This window comes from Mycteria americana, chromosome 18 (genome assembly GCF_035582795.1).
Source record: "Mycteria americana isolate JAX WOST 10 ecotype Jacksonville Zoo and Gardens chromosome 18, USCA_MyAme_1.0, whole genome shotgun sequence".
NCBI lineage: Eukaryota > Metazoa > Chordata > Aves > Ciconiiformes > Ciconiidae > Mycteria > Mycteria americana.
Genome location: NC_134382.1, coordinates 8,381,659 through 8,407,867, shown reverse-complemented (window position 1 = coordinate 8,407,867; position 26,209 = coordinate 8,381,659). Strand labels below are relative to the sequence as shown.

The window sequence follows — 26,209 nt, the reverse complement described above, 5'->3', positions numbered from 1 at the left end:
TTTTAACGTGGAGCAGTGCAGCAGAGTTGGTTAATTTTCAGTCCAAGGAAGTTCTGTTGCATTTAGTTAGAGAGAAAGAATAATTTTTTTGTTTCAGTGAATTAATTTGTTCACACATATTACAGGACAGTACAGAACCCTTCAAATAGTGTGAGTGCAATAATCTATTTCCTTTGTTTTCCAAGTATGATATAATGGAACGTTAGTGTTATTTGCAGGTAGTAGGTGGTATTTTGAGTACAGATGGATGTAGGGAGCTCATGGAAAACTTTACAGTAAGAGTCTTATTTCTGTCTTCTGTTAAGCAAATAAAGGTCTAGCAGATAGGACATCTGTAGCTGTAGGATTATTGTCAGCAACTTGCAATTAGTATTCTCAGTTCAATGTAACTAAAATAATTCACTGCAAAAAATGATTAAGTTTATTTCTCATTTAAGAAGTTTACATTAGTTCTTTTTAGACTATATGGATAAGCTTTCTTTAACAAATTGTTACCTTTTTTTCCTTCCTTTGGGGAATGTAGATTGGACAAATTATTATTATTCTTTTAAAAAATCTCTTCTGTTGGATTTATTAGACTTTCTGTTAGAAGTGCAGTCAGGGTTTTGGCCAGTAGCTAGTGCAGGAAATTGGTGGTTATGATTCCAGATTTGTTTTTCGTCTTTGCACTTTATTTTTCCCAAAAGTTCAAATCTTGTTTTGCTCATCGAATTGTAATAATAACTTTTGCTCATTTCTGGGGATACTTCAGAGATCAAAATATTGCTCCTCATTAGAATACGTTTGAGCTGCTATTTAGCATCCAGATACTCCTAGAATATGAGATATGCAGTGTTTGTGAATGATTCAGCAAGGATACATTAAGGCTATGGATTTAAAAGAAATTACAAGAAGAGGTGATGAAGTGTACCATAGCTATGTGAAAATAGATACAGGCTTGACTCCTTTTTAAGAAATTGCAGAGACTGTGAAACCTGATGTTTACAACTATGCTTTCACACAGTGTGGGAGTCTTGCCGAAACAAGCTGTCTTGCCTTCTGCTTGCACATAGGCTGATTAAGGCAACATAAGTCATGGTCCAGCTTCCCCCAAGAAGGGATAAAAGACCTCAGTTGAGCGAGCTCTCCATTTATGGTTTCTCCAGTGCAATAAGTAACATTTTCTAATGTTTATCTGTACAGAAGCCAAGGTATAAGCACACAAAAACGTTTCTGCAGCGCCTTCTGATCATCGATTTTGTGCAACTAATGTGAGAGGCTGTTTTAGCTCAAGTAGTTACTTTGAAATATTGTCTGTGCTCTTGAACTAAACCTGAATTGTGGCTTTTCTAAGGACCCGATTTCCATTCTTCCTGTCTAATGCTGAGTAGAATGAAAAAAATACCGCAGAATAGAAGAACTTCGCTTCTCACATATTATCATCTGGTAACAGAAGTTCAGACATTTGCCAGTAAACTCTGGTTTTGCTGGTTTAATTTAAAAGAAAAATCCAAAATGTTCACTGCTTACAGAGGAATCTAAACTTTTGGGCATGTGTTGAAATTGAATGAATTTTCCAAAGTAGACTCGCCCCCAACTTGCCAAAGTAAATAGGGAGGGCAAAAGTGAAGAAGGAACAAGATGCTGATATAGCATAAGCTCATTGTTCACACCTTCATCACCTCAGCTGTGCTCTGTCTGCCTTTCTATGGTGTACTTGGACTTTTCTTCTTTTTTTCCAGTCCATCCTTTTGGACTCATCCCTGATATATCTCTTTAAAGATCATAATGAAAGTATTTTTGTGTCCTGTACTTGATGGTAGATTAAGATATCCCTTTTAAGGACTCAGCGTCAAGAGAGCAATTCTGTTTTCTAGCGATACTCAGTGCTGGCAAAAAGTATTTTTGTCCAGTCCAATTTTAGAAAATCAGAATAAAAGCTGGAAATAATCATTTTTTGTTTTTCTGAGCAACACCATATTGATGTGCTCTAGAGCAGGAGGAAGAAATTGGCATAGCCGGTCAACCTCAGCAGTCAGCCGATCTTATGTGCTGTCTGTGATCAGGAAAAATATTGATAGAAGAAGTATACTAACATACATTGGAAGGTACTTTTAAGTTGCTTACTTCTTAGGATGTAAAGTGCCATGAAATAGCATCAGATTGCTGCCAAGACTGCTTGAGACAAAGAAATTCAGTGAACTGTCTGCTGAAACTCTACTGTTGCTATCCCTCATTTCCATAACTTGCTATCTAGATAAAACGCCCGTTATCTGGAAAGTGGAGGAATAACTTTGCTACTGGGTGAATTCCCATCGTGATCTCCTGTTGCAGGCAGGTGTGGCTTTCAGTATAGTTTTTCTCTCCATTTTCTTTCTGTGTTATATGAACATTGCTAACTTAAAATTGCTTTTTACAGTAGGCAATGTTAGCTGGAGGCATTACCCCTTTCAGGGACGTAGTAATGGGAAACTGAGTAAATGAAATGACGTGTATGAATTTAATGAATTCTCTTTATCCACAGTAACCATCAGAGGATGCCATTCTAAAAAAGTTGGTGACAGGAAGTACTGCATACTCCTTAAGTGATGCACACTGGGATACAGCCATAAAATATGATATGGCAGTAGGTGAAATATGTGTGTAAACAATGAAAATCAATTGCCTGGATGCTGTGAATGACTTTGAAGTGAGATTATAGTAGCCAAAAGGACAGATAAAATTTTAAGGTTTTGTCCTTTCTGTTATGGACTAGCCCAGCTGTCTTCAAAACTAGCGGAAAGTCTTGCCTCATCATGCCAAAGAGCAGGGCTTTCACACCCTTGCGTCCTGCCTGCAGCAGGAATAGAGCCTCTGAGCAGAGGGTTTGTTTGTAGATTGGAGCACTGAATTCATACTGTAATCAGCAGAAGAAGGGCACTCGCATCTCTCTCATAGCCTTTGAAGGTATCTTGTTGCTTGACCTGTGTTCATGCAGAAAAGCTCCCCCAGTCTTTTGCCTCTTTTCTTTTTGCTGCCCTTCTCAAAGAGCAGGCAGGTTCACTGTGATGTGAGCCACGTGCCTTGCCTTTCTTCAAATTCTCCTAAACTGTTGTGTGCTGGAAAGTTTTAGCTGAATCCTACTAATGAGACGTTCTGGGAGAGAAGAGGAGGAGAATGAAATCGGAGAGGAAATAGGAAGAGGGAGAGCATTGGTAGTAAAATGTAAGAGGAGGTTTTTGTGTCAATCTTTGCCACTACTTTCAAGAGGAGTGGTGAATGTTGAACAGTCCAATTTTGGGAGCCCTGCATCTCAGAGACCTCTTTATTTTTCCTGTTGAAAAGGTAAAGCCTCAGAAAACCAGCTGCTGTGAGCTGTTTCCACGGATCGAGAATTATCAAATTTTTGATCTCTTTTGAAAATACCACCTCTTGGCTCTTTAAATTAATTTGCCTTGCTGGGAGGGAAAAAAGGAGTGTGTGAGGTTAACATTCCTGAAATAGTTTTGTGAACTCAAAGAGAACGTCGAGAGATTCACGCCCTCTGAGCAGTTCCATCATCTGTGATGTTCAGCTCAGGATGCTTGACTAAAACACACCTACTTTATGTAGGATGGGTTTCCCAGTGTGGTGGGTTGTAATCTCATGACAGCAAGCTGCTTTTTGAAGTTGCTGGTATCAGGTTTTGCATGAGGTATTCCAGCATTCCTGCATGTGGCTAGAACTTTGAAGACAGGGACACGGAGACTGGGGAAAAAGACTGGCACTGTTTTCTTTGTGACAGTGCCAGTTCAATTACTTGTCTTCTATAGGGTTGGGTTTTTTAAAATCTTGGTTAATGATGGAGCATTACTTTTTTTTTTTTTTTCCCCATTCTTAACATAATAAATAGAGGAGAGATGTCTCTGTGTTGTTACACTGGTATCTCTGAAATCTAGACTTTCTTCCAGGCTTTCTTCTGAAATTAGGACAAATCCATTTAAATCCATTTATGTCTTTCTGTGTCTTAGTCCACTGTCTGTGAAATGAGAATGATTAACGTTCCTAACTCTTAGGGGGATCTTAAGGATTTATATGTAGAATGTGGCACACTTAGGTTCTACAAGTTTGAAGAGCCTGAAAAAAACCCACAACAAAATAAAACTAACAGAATACGTAAAGGTAAATCATATTCACTGTTCCTCTGTCACTATTTGGTCGTAGCTATTATCAATTGCTACTTCATTTCATTGAATTCGAGCCCCAACGTTAAGTTCCTTTTAACAGGGTAGGTAGCAGCAGGAGAAAATAACAGCACCATGACAAGACACACAAAAACTAATATTAAGACATTCTCCAGGTTGTCTGTTGGTCTCTCAGAGCAGAGATTAAAATAATTGTTTAATGTACGGCTGTTTTTATAGTGTGCATTTTTCTTTGATGGGCCTGGAGTAAGGACCACCTTTAAAGTAGTGGAAGATGGCTACCTCTGAGTTTTGGGTGGTTAAATCAGGGTGATATATGCCTGGGTTGCACTCAGTCTTGCTCCCAAAAGAAAGCAAGCCAGTGAATTATTCTCTCTAATCCATGCTGTAGTTTAGCTGGTATCTTCTCTGTGCTCCTAGGCGGGGGCTAAGATACAGCACACACTGGGATTGAGCAGCAATTCAGCAACAAGCAGAGCAATCCGTTGTAAGCTAGCGGGTGGTGTCTGTAAGATTTACTCTCCTGCATTTGTAGGAATCAGCCTTTTTTTGGCAGGGTGCAGAGAAATGCAAATGGCTCAGCTTTACAGAGTTGACATTTGCTCTCAATTTCCCTCAGGTTGAGTAGCTCCACTGAGCAAAGTACTTCATCCCGGCTCATACGGAAGCATAAACGCAGGAGGAGGAAACAAAGGATGCGGCAGATTGACAGGGTAAGGTTGGCATCATAATTTTCCAAGGAGGTGAACCGTGATCTTTGAGTGCAGCATGTAAATTAGGAAGGGATCCAGAACAGATCCGTGCCCTGCTGAATTCATTGGAAAGGCTCCCCTTGGCTCCAATCTACCCTGGACTAAATCTCTAACCTTTGAAGTTCTGCAGCACTAGAGGCAAGACTCTCTCTTTCTCCTCTCCCTTTCTCCTTTTACTGTTAAGTGATCGCATTTCTTGTTGTCTCTCTCAAAACCAGCCTCTGCAGGAGAACCTCCATTATGCTGCTGGCTGATGTGGGCAAAGGGTGTCAGTGGCATTAGACATCTGATGTATAAATTGCTGAGACTTGCATTCTGCTGAAAGGAGAAATCTACATTTATAGGAAATCGCAGATCTTTTCTCTTGCCCTTTTCTGTGCTAGTCCTATGGTAGCAGAACGTAGATGGTCCAAATGACATACTTCTTGAAGTAACTGTTTCATTCTCCTATAAATATCAGTCTTCACAGATTAAAGAATGAGTATGCATACATTTCATCACAAGAACTGGAGTAATGTTTTAGAAGATATTTGATACGCACATTTGTGTTTCATTTTGGAGGGGGACAAGTGTCTGTCTTCTCACTCCTGAAGCATCATGTGGTGTTCACTCCTCTCTTTAGGGAGAAGCCATGCATGTAATAATTCACACTACGCTGGGCACTTTAGTATTTAAATGTCTGCCTGTTAGTCATGTAGACAGGAAGCAGAAATGACTGAGTGTGAAGTTCAGTTGAGAAACCTCAATACAGGAACTTGCTCTGTGTGTTTTGTAAACAAATCTTTGGAGAAAGTGCAGATTGTGTTCAGATTTTTTTTTTTTCCTCACAGATTCTAAATGAAGAATAATTTTGGGGAGGCCACAGTGGTTTCTGGATGCCTTCCAAATGGGAACCTATTAATCAGTTCCCAATGAATTAATCCTCAATAGTTATTTTCAGTCTTACTCTGAGCCATTTAAAACCTTGAGAATTTTCTGTTGTATTTTGCAGTCATCTTCGTTCAGCAGCATCACTGATTCTACCATGTCCCTAAATATCATCACTGTCACACTCAACATGGGTAAGAGGATAAGCAGTGTTTTTTATGATGAATTTCAAGTGATACAGATGTATTTTGTCATGGTGTAGTAGCCTTTGGGGCCAGTAGAAAGTTCCTTGGTTTGAAAGGATGCCAATTGAACTAAAGGGAATGCAGCTGCGAGTTGCTACTCTGTTGACTGTGCCTGGATTCCTAGTCCGGTAGTGGATAGTTCTGAGCCACGGGCACAAGCAGATGGGTATTCTTCCCGAGAAGCCCAGGGCAGGAGCTGGAACTCCAGGATACGGAGTTCTGCTCTTATTTCTAGGAATGGTAAGGGGTCAGGCGTTGTTAGGAGCAAGAATAGAAGGGCACTGGAGGTTTGCATTTCTGCTGCTCATGCATTTCATTGTTTAGCCAGATAGAAACATACAGGACTGCCAATTCAGCACCTTTCAGTAGCACCAAATTCTTCCTGTCGCTCTGATGTATGGAAAAAATTGCGTAATGCTGGTCGGGTGCATAATTTCTAGGTGTAGACATGTCTTTTCAATGTTGTTTCTCTTGCTGGTTTTTTTAATGTAACTTTTCGGTGTCTTGTATGAAAAAACAATGTCGTTAGCAGTGTTTCCCTCTGCCTTTCCCTGAACATGCCAGGCAGACATGCGCCAATAGGGTAACCTGAGATAATTGTAAGTCAAATACGGCCCAGCTGATGTGTTGAGAGAACTGAATTTTCAGGACTGAAGTAGCCTGGTGTTAGCTCTTCGCTATCATTCCAATCACCTTGTTTGCTTTTTTCCCCCCCTACCCTCCACTTTCTATCTGTATAGAAAAGTATAACTTCCTGGGAATCAGCATTGTAGGACAGAGCAATGACCGGGGTGATGGTGGCATATACATTGGCTCTATTATGAAAGGAGGGGCTGTGGCAGCAGATGGCCGAATTGAACCAGGAGACATGCTTCTGCAGGTTGGTCCGTGTCCAAAAATATGTGCTGCTGGCTTGTACATTGGTGGCTCAGCTCAGTCGTCCCACCAGATCCATGGACTTAATAATCAGTTAACAGAATTCATTCATACTCAGAGAAATGTGTCACAAAGACTATTATCACTTAAATCTATAATTCTTTGCAAACTCTGCTGGATAGTTGATGTGCTCTGAGAAACAATATTTCTGCAGCTGCTCAAAGGAATGGAAACAGTTACAAGGCAAATAAATTTGGAAATAAATAACTAAAATGTCTTTAACTTTCCTGTTGCAAAGCCTGACCTCTGCTTTTTGCAACGTTTCAGGTGAATGATGTCAATTTTGAGAACATGAGCAATGATGATGCAGTACGGGTTTTACGGGAAATAGTCTCCAAACCAGGGTGAGCATATTACAAAACCTCTTGCTACTTATCCTCCATATGCAGTTATTGGTATTGGGCAAACCTCAGAGAAATCAACATTTTGATCTCAGCAAGCAGTGTGACTTCTGATCTCAACCCTGAACTTCTCAGTGTAAATGATGTATAGGTGAGACTGGTTCCAGCGTACCAGCCAAAACCAACACAAACTAGGAGTTGCCTGGTTTCAGTAGCTCTATTTGTTTATAGGATGAGCATTTTAATATCTCAAGAGCTGATCATTCGACAGATTTCACCAATAGTGCTCATGATCTATGCAAAAACAGAAACATCCTGATACTGGTTCATACTGAAAATACTTTGACGAGCATCTCAAAAGCATTCTCAGAATGTACTTAACAACTGTTGGATAGGATTAAGTTTGTTTCAAAGAGTTCGTTGTAGCAGTTACAACTTCTGTAGGGAAAGTTAAGAGTCACCTTTACTTGTTTTCTTTCTTCCTAGACCTATCAGCCTAACAGTAGCCAAATGCTGGGACCCTACTCCCAGGAGTTATTTCACCATCCCCAGGGGTGAGTACTTAATTTGTGCTCTTTGCTGGGTTCCTGTGGAGCCCTCAAGGTCTAGAATATTTTCAGCTATTTTGTCATCTAAGATTTCCGTTCCCTACAAGTTCGATACTTTTAAGTTTGGTTGTATTGTTTGTTTGCTTTTTGTTTGGGGAGGCAGGGATTTAAGATACTCTTTCTGAGACTCCAGTGCCCACTGAATTCATGGGGAGTTTTTCTTACGATTCACATGGCTTTGGATCAAGCTCTTAACCTTTTGGTGGGTATATTCTCGTGATCTTAACCTTTCAATTGATAGAAAGTTTGGAGGATAACTATACTTATGTGTTAAAAAGCCTCATTTTGTCACATGTACACTTCTTAGAAAGAATTTAAACTGAGTATTTTTAAAATTTAAGGCAAAAACGTTGTTTAATATACATAAAACCTCTTGAAAATGATCTAGTTTTAAAACTTCTGGCTTAATAAACCTTTCAGTAGCTATAAAAGATCTGTGCTCATGTGACAAACACAGGTGCCTCCTACTGGTAAGTGCTCTGATTATGATATGGAAACCAGCTTGTTACCAGTCCTCCTAAGAAGATGAAGATAGCATTGTCCATTGAAATTAATGTGATAGACTCGTGCAGACTATGGGAGCTCACTCAGTGCAGTCCTTAGGAAAACCAGCATAATCAAAAGAAAAATCCCACAAATCACATATTTCAGATTTGCTACAGGGAGAGCTTGTGTATCAGTTTGTGCTTTGTTCAGTGAAGACGCATCCATTATTATCCAAGGCAAACAGCGGTATATCTGTTGTAGGCTAAACTGGTTGCAATAATGTGTGGGATATTTTGAGGAAATACCTAACATAGGCAGAGCTCTTTTACATAATTTCTGGTTTTAAGGCAGTGGAACAACAGCCACTATAATTCAGAAGAAAAGAAGTAATCCAGATTATGGGGAAAATTGAGTTTTATTCCCAGCTTTAAAAACTACTTGCTGTGTGGCTCTTCTTAAGGTCTGAGTGTAATTTTCATTCTTCCCTGACACCAGTCTCTTCAAATGGTCTTTATATGTCTTGTCTATTTATTTTGCAAGACTATTCCAGTCCTAAAAAGTTTCATTATGGACGCTGAAAACAGGGAGAGGGGAATTCCATGATGCCTCATCTCTGCAAATACAGAGCTCTAGAGTTACTGTTCTGATTCACCTTCAGCAGAAGATTCACCTTCTGTCTGAGTGGTTATTTTGGATCCAAGACCCTTAGAAGCAGGGAGAGATCTTCCCGTCAGCTGGGGCAAAGCATTTGATAGTACTTCATGTCATAGCAAAATGAGAATCTCTGTTTCACTGTATAGAATAATAGTGAAATATTATTACTGGACTGGTAGCTTCTTTCCCGCAAGGGGAAATATTTCACTCCTACTGCAGTTAAAGGAACAGGAGTGTCATGGTTTTATCCTGTTAGGCTGGTGCGGCAATTGCTAGAGGAAACCAGCTACTGCTGGCAAGGTGCTTTTTGTTCCCTCCTGCTGGGGCTATCTCAGTTGTAGTATCAGAATGGCACGGACTTGTGCACCCCAAATAAAGTCCTTCTTACCCTAGGTCTTAGTGTTTACTGCAAATCTGATGCCATTTGTCTTTTTCTCCCTTTCTGGTTGTTTTGCAGCTGAACCAGTGAGGCCAATTGACCCTGCAGCGTGGATCTCTCATACCACAGCCATGACGGGAGCGTACCCCCGTTACGGTATGAGCCCCTCCATGAGCATCACCACATCTACCAGCTCCTCACTAACAAGCTCAATTCCCGATTCGGAAAGTAAGTCACACTGCGGCCAGCACAGGGCAGGCGTCTTCTGCTCGGGGCCAGCAGTGCAGAGCTGTGCGCAAAACCGACCCCAGCCACAAGCACGATGAAAACGACAGCCACCAGAGAACTCTTGAATGCTTTCTTAAATTTGTAATTCTTATGGGGAGCATAAAACCTTTTTCCAAAGGTCAGAAGTTAACGCAGTGGTGTTTTGTCAGGGTTCACGTTCAGGAAGAGGTGGCTTCTGGTCCTTTTTAAAGTTACAAGGCAGGCCTCCAACTTTATCCCCTCAGATGAATGTGAGAGCTTCCTCCTTGCATTTGACTGTTTTTTAAATAAATTTAAATAATTTACTTCAGATAGATGTCACTGGATAATAATGTTAGTGTTTCGTTTAGGAAATCTTCCACTGATATTCACATAGCCTTCTTTTATACTTTTTTTATACTTTTAGAATTTATTGAACAGGGAAAAAACAAATGTAATGTCCCACGTGAAATGATGGTTAGAGTTCAGCCTTCTTTCCTGGTTTGTCTGTCTGTGGCAGTCTCTAAACTAGTCATATCCATGTAACCAACAAGTGGTCATGATTCCTTATCTTAGAAATTTTTGTTTAAGGAATATAAACTCTTCCTTTCTTTTACTCTTCCTTTGCTTTCTGATGTAAGCGTGGGATAAAAGCTAGCATTTGGTTTGAAGTACGTGGCAGTAAGGCAAGACAAATAAGTGAGGAGCACGTGTCTCTGAGAACACTGTCCACTGAAGTCCTAGTTCAGGAAAGTGTTCATATTTAAGACAGCACTTCTGTTTACTTGACATGAAAGTTTTGAGGTACTTTACACCTCATTAGTATGTGTTTGTTTCCTGAAATATTAATATGGAAGAATTTCTCTAGAGATGCAACCTTTCTATCAGATTTGTTCATCTGTAGCAACGAGATTTATTGTATTTGTTTACATACACATAGAAATCTTGAAGTGGCTTTAAAGTTCTGAGGAGATTATCTCATTTGTGGAATAATGCTACCTCAGTATGCATTCGCTGAAAGCCAGATAAATACTTACATGTTTAACAAGGGATGCTTAAGTGTCTGCCAGATGTGGAGTCTAAATTTAGGACTGAGTACCTTTTTTCATTTTGTAAGATTTTTCCAGAGAGAAAGGGAGGATATAAATTAGGAAAAACAACAAAACAAAACGAACAAGAAAAACAACACTTTGAAGATTTTAAAGACCAATGTGGTGTTGGCGATCAGTGACAGACTCTTCCCTGGACAAATGCATGGCTGAAGCGTGAAAGTTGCATTTGCAGGGACCGGTTAGGTCCTATCAGACTACATGAGTGTCTGCCTCTTTTTCTTCTACCCTCTCTCAGATTTTATAAGCACATAGTTTCTGGAATTACACCTCACCTTGAATTGAAAGGGCGGTTATCCTTTTTGTAGGTGTAGTAGCTCAGTGCCTCTTTAGATAGTAGGCAGCACCACTGAAGGGGAAATACATCTGCAGTAGAAAGCAAGCGAACCACTTACCTGATGACTGCTTTATCTTGAGATGTGTTTTCAGCCTTACAGGTACTAAAGATCGCTGGAATCAAATGTATCTGCTGATTGCTGTCAAACAACAAGAGTCTGTTACTCTGCATTCCTCTTGAACTATTCATGTATCGCGTGCCTTGATATATAGTGATGTGGTTGGGAAGTGTGGAACGCAGACGCCCTCTCAATCGTACTTTTAAAATAAAGGTTATTTGGGAGCAGAACCACATTTCTGGAGACAGCTTCTCATTTCTATGCCAGTGACTTACAACGTTTCCTTTCCTGAACACAAGAAAATGCGGAGTACCCCTGGCCTTTATTGTGACCTTCTGCTTAACACTTCTTCCTTCAGTTCAGTCCTGTTACCCCCCCTCCCCGAACATGGCAGGCAGCACCTCAGGGCCCTAGGCACAAAGAGCACCTGTCGTGGGAACCTCTTTGGCAGGAAGGACAAAGTTGGGGAGGAATGGAGGAGGAGAGAGAGAGGCGAGGAGAGACTGCGCATTGACGTCTCAAAGAACGAAGAGCTTCATGCAAAATGGGGCTTACTGACTCTTCATGTTCCAGTGCAAGATTCTCTGTTTCAGTTCCTCTGAGGCTAGAGTCACTGGTATTTGAAGCAAATATAATACCTGTTCTGCAGTACCTGGCTGTGAAAGTGGAAGCAGTGAATTAACGGAGTCGTCTTAGACAAGTCTGTTTTGTGGTTCCTTGTTTTAAGTATTGTGAATGTCTGCTGGTTTACTCTGTTTGTATAGCAAGGCCAGGATAATGTAAATGGACCGAATAACTGCTTTCCTTCTGACTAGCATTCCTTTGCTCTCCAGCTTCTGGAGCAAAAGTGAAGTTCTGATATCTGAAGCATTTGCACAGCCACCATCACGTTGGTGCTAGTGGTTAAAGTAGCTGAGGTTTTGGGGCCATACAAATCACCACCACACAGTAGGAATTATTCTGTGTTAGCTCTTTATTTTCTCAGATGCATTTCTTCAAAAACAGGACTATGCAAGCCAAGGCACACTAAGGTGTTTCACAGTAATTATTGCTTTAAAAAGTGTCTTGTTCTCCAGCAGTGTTCTGGCTGATGCAGGAGAATGTTCTCTCACAGTGGTTTGTGAGTGTTGGACTTGCTGCCTCAGTGCAAGCCCTGCTCCTCATCTACTCTGCTAAAGGTAGATTTTTTCCAGCGCCTGTTCTGCCACTACAGGACCCCTTTCTGCACAGTAGTGCTGGCCCATTCCATGAGATTAACTTCAAGTGTTTCAATGTTTCTTGAAAATCTTGCTGTTTCAAAATGCAGTCCGCTGACATTGTCGGAAAGTTCTCTTTGTCTCTTGCGTGGACTTCAGAGGATTTTGACTTGAGACTTCAGACTATTTCTGCTTAACAGTATTCAGCCTGAGGTACTGCTTAATTTCCTGGGGCCTTTTTGTTTGAGCAAATGTGTGCTTCCTTCCTCAAATAAAGATACAAGCCAGTGGTGGTATTACATATGGTAGGACTTTGTTTTCCTGGAGCATACACCTCTTTTATTACCAGGATCTGCTAATGGGAAAAAAATGCCCCTCAAAACCCATAACCGAAGCCCTGAGAAAGAGCCTTCTGGTTCCCCAGAAAGGAGTTACTGTCTGTGCTGTTCCTCAGATTTGCACATACCTGTACAGGTGGTCAGGTAGTCAGGCCCACAGTTGACTGAGTTCAAACCAAAGTGGGTGCATTTTAGATGCATCTTAGAATTTTTCATATTTGTACAGCAACTAGCACACTTAGAATATATTGATGATCATTTGGCCGGTGTTGTTCTTTATATGTAGATCACAGGTCTCCAAGAAAATACAATTTATTGCTCCCCACATACTTTACTTGAATATTGGTTTGGGGTTTTTTTTCCCCCCAAACAAACACGTTGCTTTTTGCCACTAACCAAACTAACTTAAAGCAAAAGCAAAATTTTAGTGTTTCTTCAAACTTTCTAAGTATTGAAACCGCATGCATAGATGGTCTGGGATATTTTCATGCATATTAGCAGTGCATGTATTGAAAGAAGCATTTTCAGTTTTCATTGTTTCATGCTTGTTGTACCTTTTATCAAAATTTTTGGTTGCTGGAAAATGGTAAAATTGGTTCCCTTGTGCTTTTGAAAGGTGGGTGATATGGGGAGCTGGGAGAAGGGAGGGGAGGAGGGTTTCTGAATTCCCGCTGGCGGAGAGTCTGAACTACAAACACGGGACACGCATGCTCAACGTGAATTTTCTAGGGCTGAGAAGATGGGAGGAGGAAGGAGGACTGGGTGCTGTATCCAAAGAATATAGTTTTGTTCTGTAGAGACAGGATGATTGAGTTCTGCACAGCTATCACAAGAAGGCTGGCAGTCTCTTGGACCCAGATTCACCCCACTGGGCTTTCAATATTAGATGCCACTTTGCCTCTATGTATGGCAGAGAGGGAGTTTCTAAAGGAACTAGACTCCTGTGGTAGGCACCTCAGTTCAGCAGGGTGAATCTCAGCCCTATTGTTCTGGTTTTATTATAAAAATTGATCAGGAAGGTATGAAGCCTCTGGTGAGCCAGCTCTGCCCATAAGAGAGTGTGAAATATGAATGGAGCAGTGATAGCTGCTGAGGCATTTGGGAGTAGTGTTTTTTCAAGTGTTCTGCAAGAAAGATGCAGGGCAAAGTAATGTTGGGTTAAGTGACTTGTTCACTTGTAAGGCTGCCATCATTGGGATCCTGGAAAAGTTTTTTTTTTTTTTTAAGGAAACCACTAGCCTTTATCCTGATGATGGAAGCTTTCTTTTCTAATTTCAATTCTCCCCAATTATGCCAATGTCCAAATCTTAAAAAAACAAATGGAGATTGATTGAGATGGGTATTATTCCTGACAATCAACCCAAAAGTTAAAGAACAAGCCAAAAAACCTTCTCCTACAGAGTTTTGCATACAGTGCACTGAACCGTTGGGTGGGTAGGGGCTGTTCATGGCAAATTGAAATGGAAAGCAATGGTCATAGACCTCCTTGGGTTTCCTTGTCTGCAAATCTCAATGCAGCGTGGATTGAAAGAGTGCAGTGCTGATCTGGTTTGTGAAGTCAAGACACGTAGGGACTCGGCATCGCAGTGACTAAACTGGTTGCACTGAACACAATTTCTGAAGACTGGGTACAAATGCTGTAATTTATGCCAGTGACGAGGGTGCATTTGGGAACCTTTGTGTCTTTTTTTGCATCTGTTGGTAAAGCTGTGTCTTGAAACGTTTCATCCAAATTGGGAACTGAGAAGTTCTTTTTGGACTCGATTCATTTCAAAGAAGCATGTAACCTTTCTTCCTTTTAGAATTAGAAGAATCTCCCTTAACTGTGAAGAGTGACATGGCTACTATTGTCAAGGTTATGCAGCTACCAGACTCAGGCCTTGAAATCCGGGACAGGATGTGGTTAAAAATTACCATCTCCAATGCAGTGATAGGTAAGCAGATCAAAGGAATGCTGGGGAAAAAAAAACAGTGGCTTTTTGGAAATAGGCTGAAGAAACTATCTTTATATGAACTATTTTTTTTTCCCCTGTCTATGACCTCTTATATTTCCTTGACTTGGTATTTGTGAACAACTCTAAGTGTGACAGGGAATAACTAATAGCTCTTGTTTGAGCCTGGACAGCCAAAAATACTGCACGTTTCTCATGCCCACCCACAGCTGGTCCTTAACCCTTACTTGTTGTAACTCAGGTTTGCCATGTAACTACTTGTGGCTCTGGCAATCTGCCTGAGTTCAGCAGAGCAACAATCCTTGTAATTCCAGTTCCAGAAGCCACACAACCTTAATAAAGCATTTTAATTACATTTACAATTACTACAACTAGTCTGCCTTTGATTCTGGCTGTCCTGTGACCTGAACTGTGCTAACATTTAGTCAATCTAGGTTGTAGTTACTTTTTGCTGAGAAAGGGATTGGAACTCTCATCTTTTGATCTGCCTCTTGAGGAAGATGACTCTCCCAATCACTTCTGTTCTGTAAATCCCATGTCATTTTCTTTGCTGCAACTCAGAAGGGATTGAACAGTGTAACTATAAAATTTTCTGTGTGTGTATTTGGTGTCACTGTTAATGTAGCATTCCAACTGGATGCGAGATAATTCTTTGCTTTCTTTATTGATGTTTGATGGTAACTCATTTAGCAGTTATGCTGAGTTGTGAAAATAACATTTTAAGCTCTTTGCAGCAAGATTGCTACATATTCATATTTGCATTCAGTACCTGGCACACTAGTATTAATGGGCTATCTGATAATGTGAAGATTAAAAAACCAAAAAAGATCAGTTTGGCTTGGATGATCCTGTGTCTCCTCTTCCCATTCTCATTTTAGGAGCAGATGTGGTTGACTGGCTTTACACACACGTGGAAGGCTTCAAAGACCGACGGGAGGCTAGAAAATACGCCAGCAGCATGTTAAAACACGGCTACCTCAGGCACACTGTGAACAAAATCACCTTCTCGGAACAGTGCTATTATGTCTTTGGAGACCTCTGTGGCAGTAAGTTCCCCATCCGTGAAGGGCAGAGCTGCACGTGTGTTGTCTCTTCTGTGCTCGCAGGATGCAGAGAGGAGAGTCCTATAGGATTTCACAAGTGGGCGTTTCGGAACGGGCCGTTATCCTGAAGTTGCGTGACAAGTCGTTGACATTTCCTGTTAGACTAAGCAGTTAGACTGCTTGGAAGAGAAGGATGAACTCATCAAATAGGGCATGGCACTGAGGCTCAAGAAAGCAGGATTTATTTCTGGTGATGCCACAGGCTTCCTGCTTGTCAGTCACACTCAGTTTCCAATCTGTAAAACAGGGATGATTCCTCCTTGACTTATGGAAATGCTGCAAAGGTACCTTGGTGCTCAGTGGTAAATATTGATGCCTGCCCTACTGCGTGTGATATTTTGAGTGAACTCTGGAGGCTGAGTCCCTCTAGTCCCTCACCACACTGTGTCAGCCATTATTAATATGCAGGAGTCAGCTGCTAGGTAAGAACAGAGTCTTCACCTTTTCTCTCTTTTTCAGATATGGCTGCACTGAACCTTAACAACGGTTCTAGCGGAGCCTCGGATCAGGATACCCTTGCTCCACTTCCACATCCTGCTGCTGCCTGGCCGTTAGGCCAAGGATACCCATATCAGTATCCTCTGCCCCCTCCATGTTTTCCACCAGCATACCAAGACCCAGGCTTTAGCTATGGTAGTGGCAGTGCAGGGAGCCAGCAAAGTGAAGGTAAGATGGTTAATCTGGTATTTATTTCTACAGCTGTCATTATCCCTGACCATTTGCTTGAGTTCCTTCGTACTGTCTGTGCTCCTGTCTTGTGGTTTTGTATGCTACCTGCATGGATTTGGTGCGACCGCACTTAATCAAAACTGTTTGTGTATGTGATGGAGTGGGTTAGCCTTTCAGCTCTGTATTGAAACTGCCAGCGATGTTTTAACTGAATCGGTAGAATAGAATAATGCTGTTGATATTATGCTGTAGTTCTGTACCCCATGCAAAATGCCAGTGGGGAACTAGAGCCGAGCTATTTGTCATGTCCACAGTGGCATGGGCATCTGCACTGTTCTTACCCAGCAGCACCACATGGTAAACTACTGCTTAGATAATGCTGATCAGGCCAATGTTAATGACTCCATTGTCCACCCTGTTAAAATAGATAAACTCTTGCCCCCCTTTTTAGAGGTCAGAGCCATTGCCAACAGTGGGGCTGCAGTCGCTTGATATTGCTAGAAATGAGGCCATTTCGTTGCTGATAGAACAGGGATTAGAACCAAGGTTCTCTTGGTTTTCACTTCAACGCTCAGTACAAAAGGAAAATCCCTCTCTTTGCTTGTGTGAGACAAGCATGAGGTGGCCAGCCAGATGGTTTACAGGGCTGAAACACTGCTCACAGGGAGGAGAGTCTCTTTTGTAATATATGACAAGGAAAAAAAGATAATGCTGCATGGATTAAAAACCTGACCTCCTCCTTTCCTGCCCTAGGATAATTTTGTGGTTCATTTTTAAACCTTAGTAAATTAAAATGATGCATTTTTTGGCTGTACTGATAAGGCCATTCTGCTGCCTTTTTTTTTTTTTTTTTTTTTTTTAAATAACTTCCAGAGCAAGTTTTGCTTTTGGAAATACCAGTATAGAAAGGGTGAGGATTCTCTGTGTTTTTGTGGTGAACAGCCAGTAACTTGGATGTAACTTCTTCCTGTTTACTGCAGCCAGTTAGATTTTGAAAAATTGCACAGAAGAATTTCGTAACGGGAACTTGCTCACAAGATTTTAGCACTGTTGCTTCCCACCTTATCTCAAAATAAGAAGTGTCTGTGAGGAAGCTCACAGTGGTATCCAGAGGGTTTAGAATCGCAAGCTGATTGTGCTGGAGAGAATGTGATTATTTTTTTGGCAGCTGGTTCTGCAGGCAGTAGAATATTAGCTCTCTGCTGCTGGAATGGGAAAGGTATGGTATTTTATCCATGCGACCTGTGTTACTGGCTAAAGAGAGCCTTATGAAAGGCGCCAAGGTGTTTAATTTTGAAGGATTTCAACACTTTCCTTGTTCTTCTTTTGGAAACTGCACTTCTGTGTTGTTTCTTGTTTTGTAACTGTTATTCCCTTGTTTTGTTCTGAGCAAGCATTAGACTGAAGGATTCATAGAGGAATGGCTGACTCTAGGGGATTGGTAAGCTTCAAATGCCTCCATAATAATAATGACTTCACAGCATGATCATTTAGACTCTTGTGACCCAAATGTTTAGCTGTATTTTTTTCTTTTTTTTTTTTTTTCCTTTTTCTTTTTAATTGTCTTGGACACTCAGCCTGTCTCAATGCACAGTAGTCCACAGTAGTCCAGTAGCGTGGCATTAGCATATCAACCTGTCTGGCCCCTGTGTGATGTGCTGCAGCAGCTACAGAGGGAAAGGCATCAGGTACCTCACTGTCAGCTCAGATGGGAAAATCCTATCGCCAGTCTCTTCACTGCCCTTCATAAAACAAATAAGTAATCCCAGCTCCTAATTTATTAGTCTGATATCATCCATCTGGATTGGATTTATCTACCAGTGCCCTTCAACTGCTCATTTACTGAAAGACACTTGAGCACTGGCCAGATGTCTCAGGCAGGTGTCAAGAGTAGTGGGACACAAAGTTGCGTTGTTTGCTCTCAATATAGAGTGTTAGAATTGGGTTTCTTGGAAGTCTCTCTTTTACATGCAATGTTAGATCATAACCGAATTCATCCAGTGAACAAGAGCGCTGCTCCAGAGCCCAGTGATGTCACAAGTTTTTGAGATGAATGCAGTGTATTTGCTGATGATTACAGACAGAAGCCTAAGATTTGGGTCAAGAGACAGACTGAGATGTGTTCAGGCAAGCAGCAGATGGGGAGGAGAAGATCTAGCAAAGTTTTATATGATGTTGCAGTTCTGTTCAAGGCTCTGTTCCAGTTTAGGTTGCTGCTTATTTCATCTGAGCCACATCATCTATCCCTGCTTGTGGTACCCAGGGCTTAGGTTATTTTTAAAGGCTTGGGCAGGTTTGCTGTAGGGAACAGCACTGGTGAGGACCAGCTCCTCTGCAAAACATCATCTCTGTTACCATAGTGTTTAGATCAAAGTTGTGTCCCTGGTCTCATAGATGCTCACTGTACAGATGGATAGCAGGAGATCATCAGGTTACAGTTGGAAGAGATGAAAGAATTAGGAAGGATGGATTTATTCAAGCTCACAGGATGTCAGTTGGTGGGACAGGAACAATAGAAGGGTCTTCAGAGCCTCTATACGCTGTCTCTGGAGGCTCTCCTGCCCCTGTCCAGAATAATATATGGGAAACTTCTCTACCTGTGAAATGAGGTATTGAGGCAGCTGGAGTCTCTGTGGCTTTAGGGAGTGGAATTTTTGTGTCCAGCAGTAACAGAGAGTAAAGGCTGATAATGTGTTGTGGCAATGCTGAGTGCAGCTTTTCTAGGCACTTGAAATGCAGATTCTTTAAATCCATTGTGTGACACTTAGGTTTAAAGTTGCCCTTAGATGGAAACAAACACTGCTGTGGTTGTGTCAAGTTAGCAGCATTTCAAACCTCAGCTTTAGGTTGGGCTGCGTGTCTCCAAGCCAGGCCGGTCCCTAGCTGCCAAGAAGGTGACACTCTTGTTAGATCGCATTTAAACTCAAGGCTTGGAAGGACTTTTTGATTGTTTGTTCTGTGACAGGATTTAAAGGCATGTTAGGGAGAGAGTGAACCTCAGCACGACCAGAGGCAAACGGCTATGCTGCTGATTGTTCTTAGATAGACTGCTGTAATAGTAGATGGTTTCTCTGTTTTCTTTCTGCCATGTAATCAGCTTGGAGTGCAGCTGCAGAAAGCCAGGTTCTTTTGAGATTAGAAGTCTGCATTAAGCACTTGACCTCTTGGAGTCTTGGCAGACCAGCTAGAGCTGCTACTCCAGATGTACTGAAGTCTGGAGTAGCAATGCGATGGATTGCCACAAGGCAGTCTCAGTCCTACTGACTGTAGAAAACCTCTCAAGATCAGTGATACACACTTTCAGGGCAGCTTGCTTTCTCCTCTGCATGATCTTTACTCAGCTACAAGCTATGGAACTGGCAATGAATTCTTGTGTATGGGGAGCTTGCGTCAAGGAGTAATGACTTTGGGTAAGGCTTGCAGGTTTGGGTGGGTGGCAGCAGAATGCATCGTGAGATAAAGGCAGAGGCGTATTAGCTGTGGAAGGGTTAAAATAAAATGTCGATTTTCTTCCACTCTGAACAATGTGCCACACCGGAGAGCTTACAAAGATGCTTCTCGGAGATAATATCTATGTTGTTCTTTGGAGCAAAGGCTGCAGCAAAGTCAACCTGCTAACAAGAAGTTTCTTCTCTCTTATTTGTCTTTACAAGATTGTTGTGAAACATTTGAAACAACAGCTCAGGGAGCACCTTACCTCTTCAAAAGGCTCACCTGAATGAATCTTTGTAGTATTTGGTGGAGGCAGCTGAACCCATGTTAATATCTCCGTTTACAGATGGAAGGAAGCTGAGGCACAAAGCAGGACAGTGTTTTGCCCAGAGCAAAGAGCTGATAGGGTTACAATCGGCAAATACCACTTCAGAGTCCCAGGCTCAGAATATTAACTTCAAGTCCAGTGATTTTGTATTCTGTGTTTTCCATCTATCCCCAGTTTTTCTTGCATTCTGCAGGGGAATCTAGCCTTTCAACTATACACACCAGGTCAGTCTAGTTTTCCTGTCTCTTCTGTTTGCCTGCTCTAAACATCAGCTGAAGCAGGCAGAAGGTCATGATCATCTGTAGTTCAGGAAAGGAGCAGCTCAGAATCATTCTGGTTTTCCCATTTCAGTGACTCAGTGGCTCATTCAGACTCAAAAGCTCGTCACCTGTTCCTCTGGCTGGGGATCCTTTTTGGGAAGACAGTCTTGCACTAAGGTGGCATGAACTTAACGAGATACTCTGTGGGTTGGTTTGCTGGTTTTTTTTAAAGAATAATTAACTTGGAAATGTCTCCTGACATCATCCTAGCCTATCTCTCATGGTAACAGAGCATGACCTTCAACTTTCATGTAAAATCAGTTCAGAAGTTTAGTGAAGCTTGTATGTAGGAACAACTCAGCTTACACACCAGCAGCAGTCCTTTGTTTTTCCGAGTTGATTTAGTGGCCTCTGCTGGGAACGTCCTGCATGTTACTGATTCATCGTAGAGCAGTTCAGCAAATAACTGTTTTTTGAAGAATTCTCCAACAGCAGAACACTGCAGTGATGAATTTTAAAAGAATCTACCCACTGAAGCCAGCAAAAGGACATCTGTTAACCTCAGGTGATTTGGCCCTGGGCGCAAGTATGCCCAGTGTGACCAAGCATGATAGAGAAGGCAAATAAGTTTCCTTTTGAAAAGCTTTGCCGATAGAAGACAGCAAAGATAGATGCAGTTACAATTACATTGAACCTCGTTTGCTTGAGTCAAAACCCAAATGCCGGCTTCTTCCTTCCTTTTTTGTGCCTCCCCTCTCTCCAGTCAGTGGGGCGGCAGCGGAGCAGATGGCTTTCAGCCAGTAATTCTAGGCTAGCTGCTGCTTTCACTGTGCAAGCTCTAAGGTGTCTACGTGTACCTGCGCATGGCACAACCTTGTCAGCTTTGTTCTACCAATTGTCATTGCTAAATCCCATAAGCCACCCAACAGCACGTTCAGGCCTGGTTTTGTCATCATTGTTGCCATTACAATGGTCATTCCTGGATCTGTGGGTTTTGGTAGGAGCTGATGTGGGAGACAGCCGTGGACCTGAGCTAATTCTGCTTTTCCGCATGTCCTTTTCACTCATGGGCTTTAGGAAGCAAAAGCAGCGGCTCGAACCGAAGCAACAGCGAGAACAGCAGGAGAGCTCTGGGCAGAGAGAAGGACCGCAAGTCGGCTGGCAGCGGCAGCGAGTCTGACCACACTGCCCGCAGCAGCGGCGGCGCCAGCGTCGTGCGTCGGGAGAGGCCTGTCAGCCAGCTCAGCCACCGGAGTCATGTCTCTGCCACCCACAGCGAGAGAAGCCACCACAGCCATCATTCTTACGGGCCTCCAGGAGTCCCACCCCTCTACAATCTCCCCAAGCTGGGCTCCAAAGTCTACGGGACGAGCGGACCCCCTGGAGGGCCCCCCGTGAGGGAACTGAGCTCTGTTCCTCCAGAGCTGACGGGGAGCCGGCAGTCCTTCCAGAAGGCTATGGGCAACCCTTGTGAATTCTTTGTCGACATCATGTGAGAGGAAGTGCCTTCAGACTCTGCTTGGGGAAGGGCCGGGGCGGGGGGGGGGGGCGGGGGATTGTTTTGGGGGTGGGTGGGCAATTTGGTCATTGTCGAACACTTAACGGAAGAAACTTGGCTGTCTTGCATGTCACGCCTTCCTGGTTTGCAATTGTGTTGCAGAAAAATCAACAAAACAAAACAAAAAATACAAAAAAACCCACCACAAAAATGAACAAAAAAAATCTCCTGGGACTGTTAAATATCAGCAAATTGATGGCATCTTTTCTTTATTCCCCTCCCCCCCCCCCCCCGCCCCCCTTTTTGATTGTGAATGGCTGGTGTATATTCACATCTTAATGAGCTTTGGTAATTGTGGCACCTACTTCAATGCAATTAGCGTATCTTTTTGGCTGATTCAAGGACTATTATTTCAAATGACTTCTAAATTTCCAATAATGCATAGTAGCACTTTTATTTTTCCATGCTTTTTCTCTTACAAGGAAAAAATGACGGTTGGCTAGTATCTGTGATACTGCCTTGTAATGCTGTTTCTTGGAAGCATCAGTCAGCGCTCCAAGCACACGACACCCGCAAGTGTACAGACAACACGTGCTTGGAGAGGAGCAGGCTCAAACCAATTGCTAGCAGAAGGCAAAGTTGTGGCTACCTTCTTCTGCTGACTAGGGAGTATAAATCAATCTTTTTTTTTTTTTAGGTATTATTCTATCAAGGGAGTGGTGGAGTCTTGCTACTGTATGTGTTCATTGTGCAGAACTTGTAAAAGTTATTTCATTTAGTATCATGATAGTGACTCTGTAGCTGCAGTCCCTTCCTGGGCATTTCAGTCACATCCCTGCTGACAGATGTGTCTGTTTCTTCTGGTTATAATGAGCACTTGCTTACAGGTTTTAAAAGTTGCTTCCACAGAAATAGGACAGTTGCTGCTATGAGATTCTGTTAGTGTAGCTGCAGCTTTTCCCTTTTGAAGGGGATATTTATCCCATTCTAGCAGAGACATAGGTAAATCCTGGCTCCCACTGGGACATGGCTGTTCATTTTGATCACCTCTTTTTCCGTTCTTAATTTCTGAGCAGTATCTTTCTCTTTTTTTGAAATAGAAACCTGGAGATGTCTAATCCCACTTGCAGTGTTACCCAAGGGAACATGTTCTGAACACACATGCAGGCTAGCTGTTAGCAGAGAGGTGAGAGGGTGTTTTGAGAACAGCTCATAAATGGGACAACGAATGAATCTTTATACCTGACACAGGGCAAGACCCACGCTAAAGCTCCTGCTGAGGAGCTTTGACTTAAGCAACTGCTGTTGTATATCCCCAAGATTTCATTACTGTGTATTTTTCGCTCTAAGGTTATGGACGCTTGATAAAGTATGTTCAGGAACCTTCACTGACGTTTAAGAAGCTTTTTTAAAGTATCTGAATGAGGGCATGGTAAGAGCACACCCGCACTCTGTTATGGTGGCTCATTTAATGGGAAATATGTGTTAAGCTGCAGTCACTTAGTGGCATTTGACCATGGGGCCATGCCTCAGTTAAATCCTCTTTTGTGAGATATCTGCTTCTGGCAGGTTTTAGGACAGGTGCTTTAAAATCAGTCTTTACTGTATATAAGCATTTTCTTCACTGGTAAGAAGCTTCTTTTTGTTATGTTCCATGCTTTATGGGTAGTGTGAATATCCGATATGAATGTCAAAAGAGAACATGTCTTTCTCACTATTTACGTGTAGTTTCATGTTCCTTTGTCACCCTGAAAAATTACCCTTCAAACTGTCCATTTTGTATGTTGTTTCTTCTGATAGATTTTTCACTACTTCTTTTCTTATTACAGGTCTATGTGTAAACAAATCCCTTTTACAAAAGTCAGAGTAACGTTTTCAAATGTCTGTGTTAATTGGAGACTTAAGTCTCACTTTCAAAAGGGAGCTAGGCATTTAGGAAACTCTGTGTCACTCAGACTAGGTACTGCACTTGCTGGGCTTCTGAACTAGCTGAGTGGTTTTGGACAGTTTTCTTTACAAAAATCTCCCGAAAAGCTACACAACGTTTCTGAAAGCGGTGCTTTCGTCATAATCCATCTGATGGGCTAGCATAGATTGCAAAGTTGGTGGTGGCGTTCAAAAGAACAGCACTACCTAAAACTTGACTGTGCAACAGTGTCCTTTCTTTTCCTTTCCTCCTCCCAGTAACACGGCAAAGATGCTAACTAAACTCAGTAAACTATTTTGAAGGATTGACGTTTAAAGCAATGAAATAAATCAGGGTAAAATAATTCTGTAATTCTGCTATGTCTCCAGGAGACACTGTTAAGGAGTCTGTGACTTTACTGACAATCACTAGTGGTTCTACTTCTAAATTAATTTTAACTTTTCTGGTCTCATATATATTATGATTTTTCTGGCCCGCTTTGTCTTAAGGCAGAACTTACAGGGCTGGAGGAAAAGACTGTCATTTTAATAAGGTATTTCCAAAAGGGATTAAAGCTGGGGGCTGAGCTTTCACCCATGGAAGAAATGTGTTTAATTTCCTTATGTCTTTTCAAGAGTTGCAGTTTACACACCTGCTGGGTTTTTTTTGTCTTGTTGTTATGCTGTTGGCAGAAACTGTTCTGTGTCTTGCTGGTCTTTGCTGCTATGTTGAAACGACTGTGTTATATACTTGCGTTTTTGTGGGTAACCCTGGAATGAAGCTGACAGTCCATAACATAGGTGTGGGAAAGCGTTCGTCTGAGGAAATCAGGCTGCTAAATCCAGCCTGAACTAGCTTCACCCACAAAGAGGCATCCGTTTCAGGCAAATAACGAGTGCTCTGAATGTACTGACAGATGTGCTAGTTGGTTAATACTGTATAGCGTGTAGAACCTGCTATTTACAAAGAGCAGTAGGAGAATGTAAATGACCCTTCTGTGAACAGTGCAATACATAATGGCCACTGTGTGTAAAACAAAAGCTTGATTTCCCTGCCTTGTAGTGTACAGTGGAGAGGCTGGTTTGAGTGAGTGGAAAGTTAGGCCTGAAACATTGCTAGCTCTTAATTTTCAGAAGTGAATGAAGAGAGGAGATTTCCCAAATCCCATCCTTGGCTTTCAATGCATGTGCATGTGTCTTTGCAACAAGGGGGCCTTGGGACCTAACAGTGCAAGTTTCTCCTATTGGGCACAGTACTGCCTGCAGAAAGAAGTGCCACTGATGCCAATGAAGCTACTTGCAATAGGAAGTACTGTGCCGGGTGGAAGAAAGTTTTGAAGGCTGGAGTCCTGCAGAACTGTCTGTTTCTCTCACCAGGGCCTGAAATTTTTCTCTGATTTTTAAAGTCAAGTAACTGGCACTGGCTGGGCTCTAGAATGCATGACCCATGCCTCTAACTACAATGAGAAGTTATGGGTTTGCTATACAGGGCATTGAAACAACTTTGTAACAGGAGCCTTAAATAGTTGACATGTTTATTCTGGAAGTGAGACCCTCAGCATCTGCCTGTGCTCTGCAGCTGAGCTTAATGTCCATGCATACCTGCCAACAGCTTTTAACAAGGACTAAAAGGTATGTTTGGAAGATGATAGCAAATGATGAGAAGACAGTTTGGGATGACGTCTCCTATCCAAAGGAGGTAGTATCTGTAGGGGGTAGTGTACCCACCCAGTACATTAACTCTGAGGAGTAAGTTTTTTGGCAAATAGTCTTAAAAGCACTGCTATTGTCTTTTACCTCCTGTTAATAAATCTACTTTTCAAAGGTAACGGTCCCCTGGACACTTTATCCAAAGGTGTATTGGATGGCAAGCAATGATGCACAGACATTGATTTTTTGATATTATTTTTGTTCTATTCAAATGGGCAGTCCGATCTTGAGACTTGACAGCTCATGAGTTGATGTAATTGTTTTTGTTTTGCATTTAACTGGATTGTAATAAGATTGACTTAAAATTATTAATTCTAATCAGTGATTAGAAATACATGTAAAGAATTTTATGTACAGTAGAGGAACAAAGTTACATGATTTTAAATAATGAAAACCCAGACTATCACCTATTCTAGAACTGGTTCTACTCAAAGAGTGAACTCTTAACTAGCATGGACTGCACTGTTCCTGTTAAATGTCTATTGCATAATTGAATTCTTTTTTGTAGATATTGTATTAAAACCCAAGTGTCTGTATAGTTAATATATAGCTGCTTATGTGTAAATGCTATTTTAAACACTAAAAAGCTTTTAATTTTATGTGATAACCACAGTGTATGTCTTCAGTTCTTTGCACTACTGCATTATCTTTTATTCAA

General features: G+C 41.8%; 1 protein-coding gene across 3 annotated transcripts in view; it reads left to right on the top strand.

Annotated features, from left to right (window-relative positions):
* The window catches only part of DVL1 (dishevelled segment polarity protein 1), a 107,209-nt gene extending 81,050 nt beyond the window's left edge, over positions 1-26,159 (top strand). The window contains exons 4-13 of one of the 3 annotated variants that reach the window (XM_075520409.1): positions 4,762-4,855; positions 5,886-5,955; positions 6,747-6,886; positions 7,210-7,286; positions 7,770-7,837; positions 9,489-9,638; positions 14,497-14,628; positions 15,525-15,692; positions 16,209-16,415; positions 21,516-26,159. In XM_075520409.1, coding sequence (XP_075376524.1) covers positions 4,762-4,855; positions 5,886-5,955; positions 6,747-6,886; positions 7,210-7,286; positions 7,770-7,837; positions 9,489-9,638; positions 14,497-14,628; positions 15,525-15,692; positions 16,209-16,415; positions 21,516-21,934 — 1,525 coding nt within the window. In that variant the 3' untranslated portion in view covers positions 21,935-26,159. The remainder of the gene's footprint in view (positions 1-4,761; positions 4,856-5,885; positions 5,956-6,746; positions 6,887-7,209; positions 7,287-7,769; positions 7,838-9,488; positions 9,639-14,496; positions 14,629-15,524; positions 15,693-16,208; positions 16,416-21,515) is intronic. The other 2 variants (XM_075520407.1, XM_075520406.1) reach the window with 2 other exon arrangements.
* The last annotated feature ends 50 nt before the right edge of the window (positions 26,160-26,209 follow it).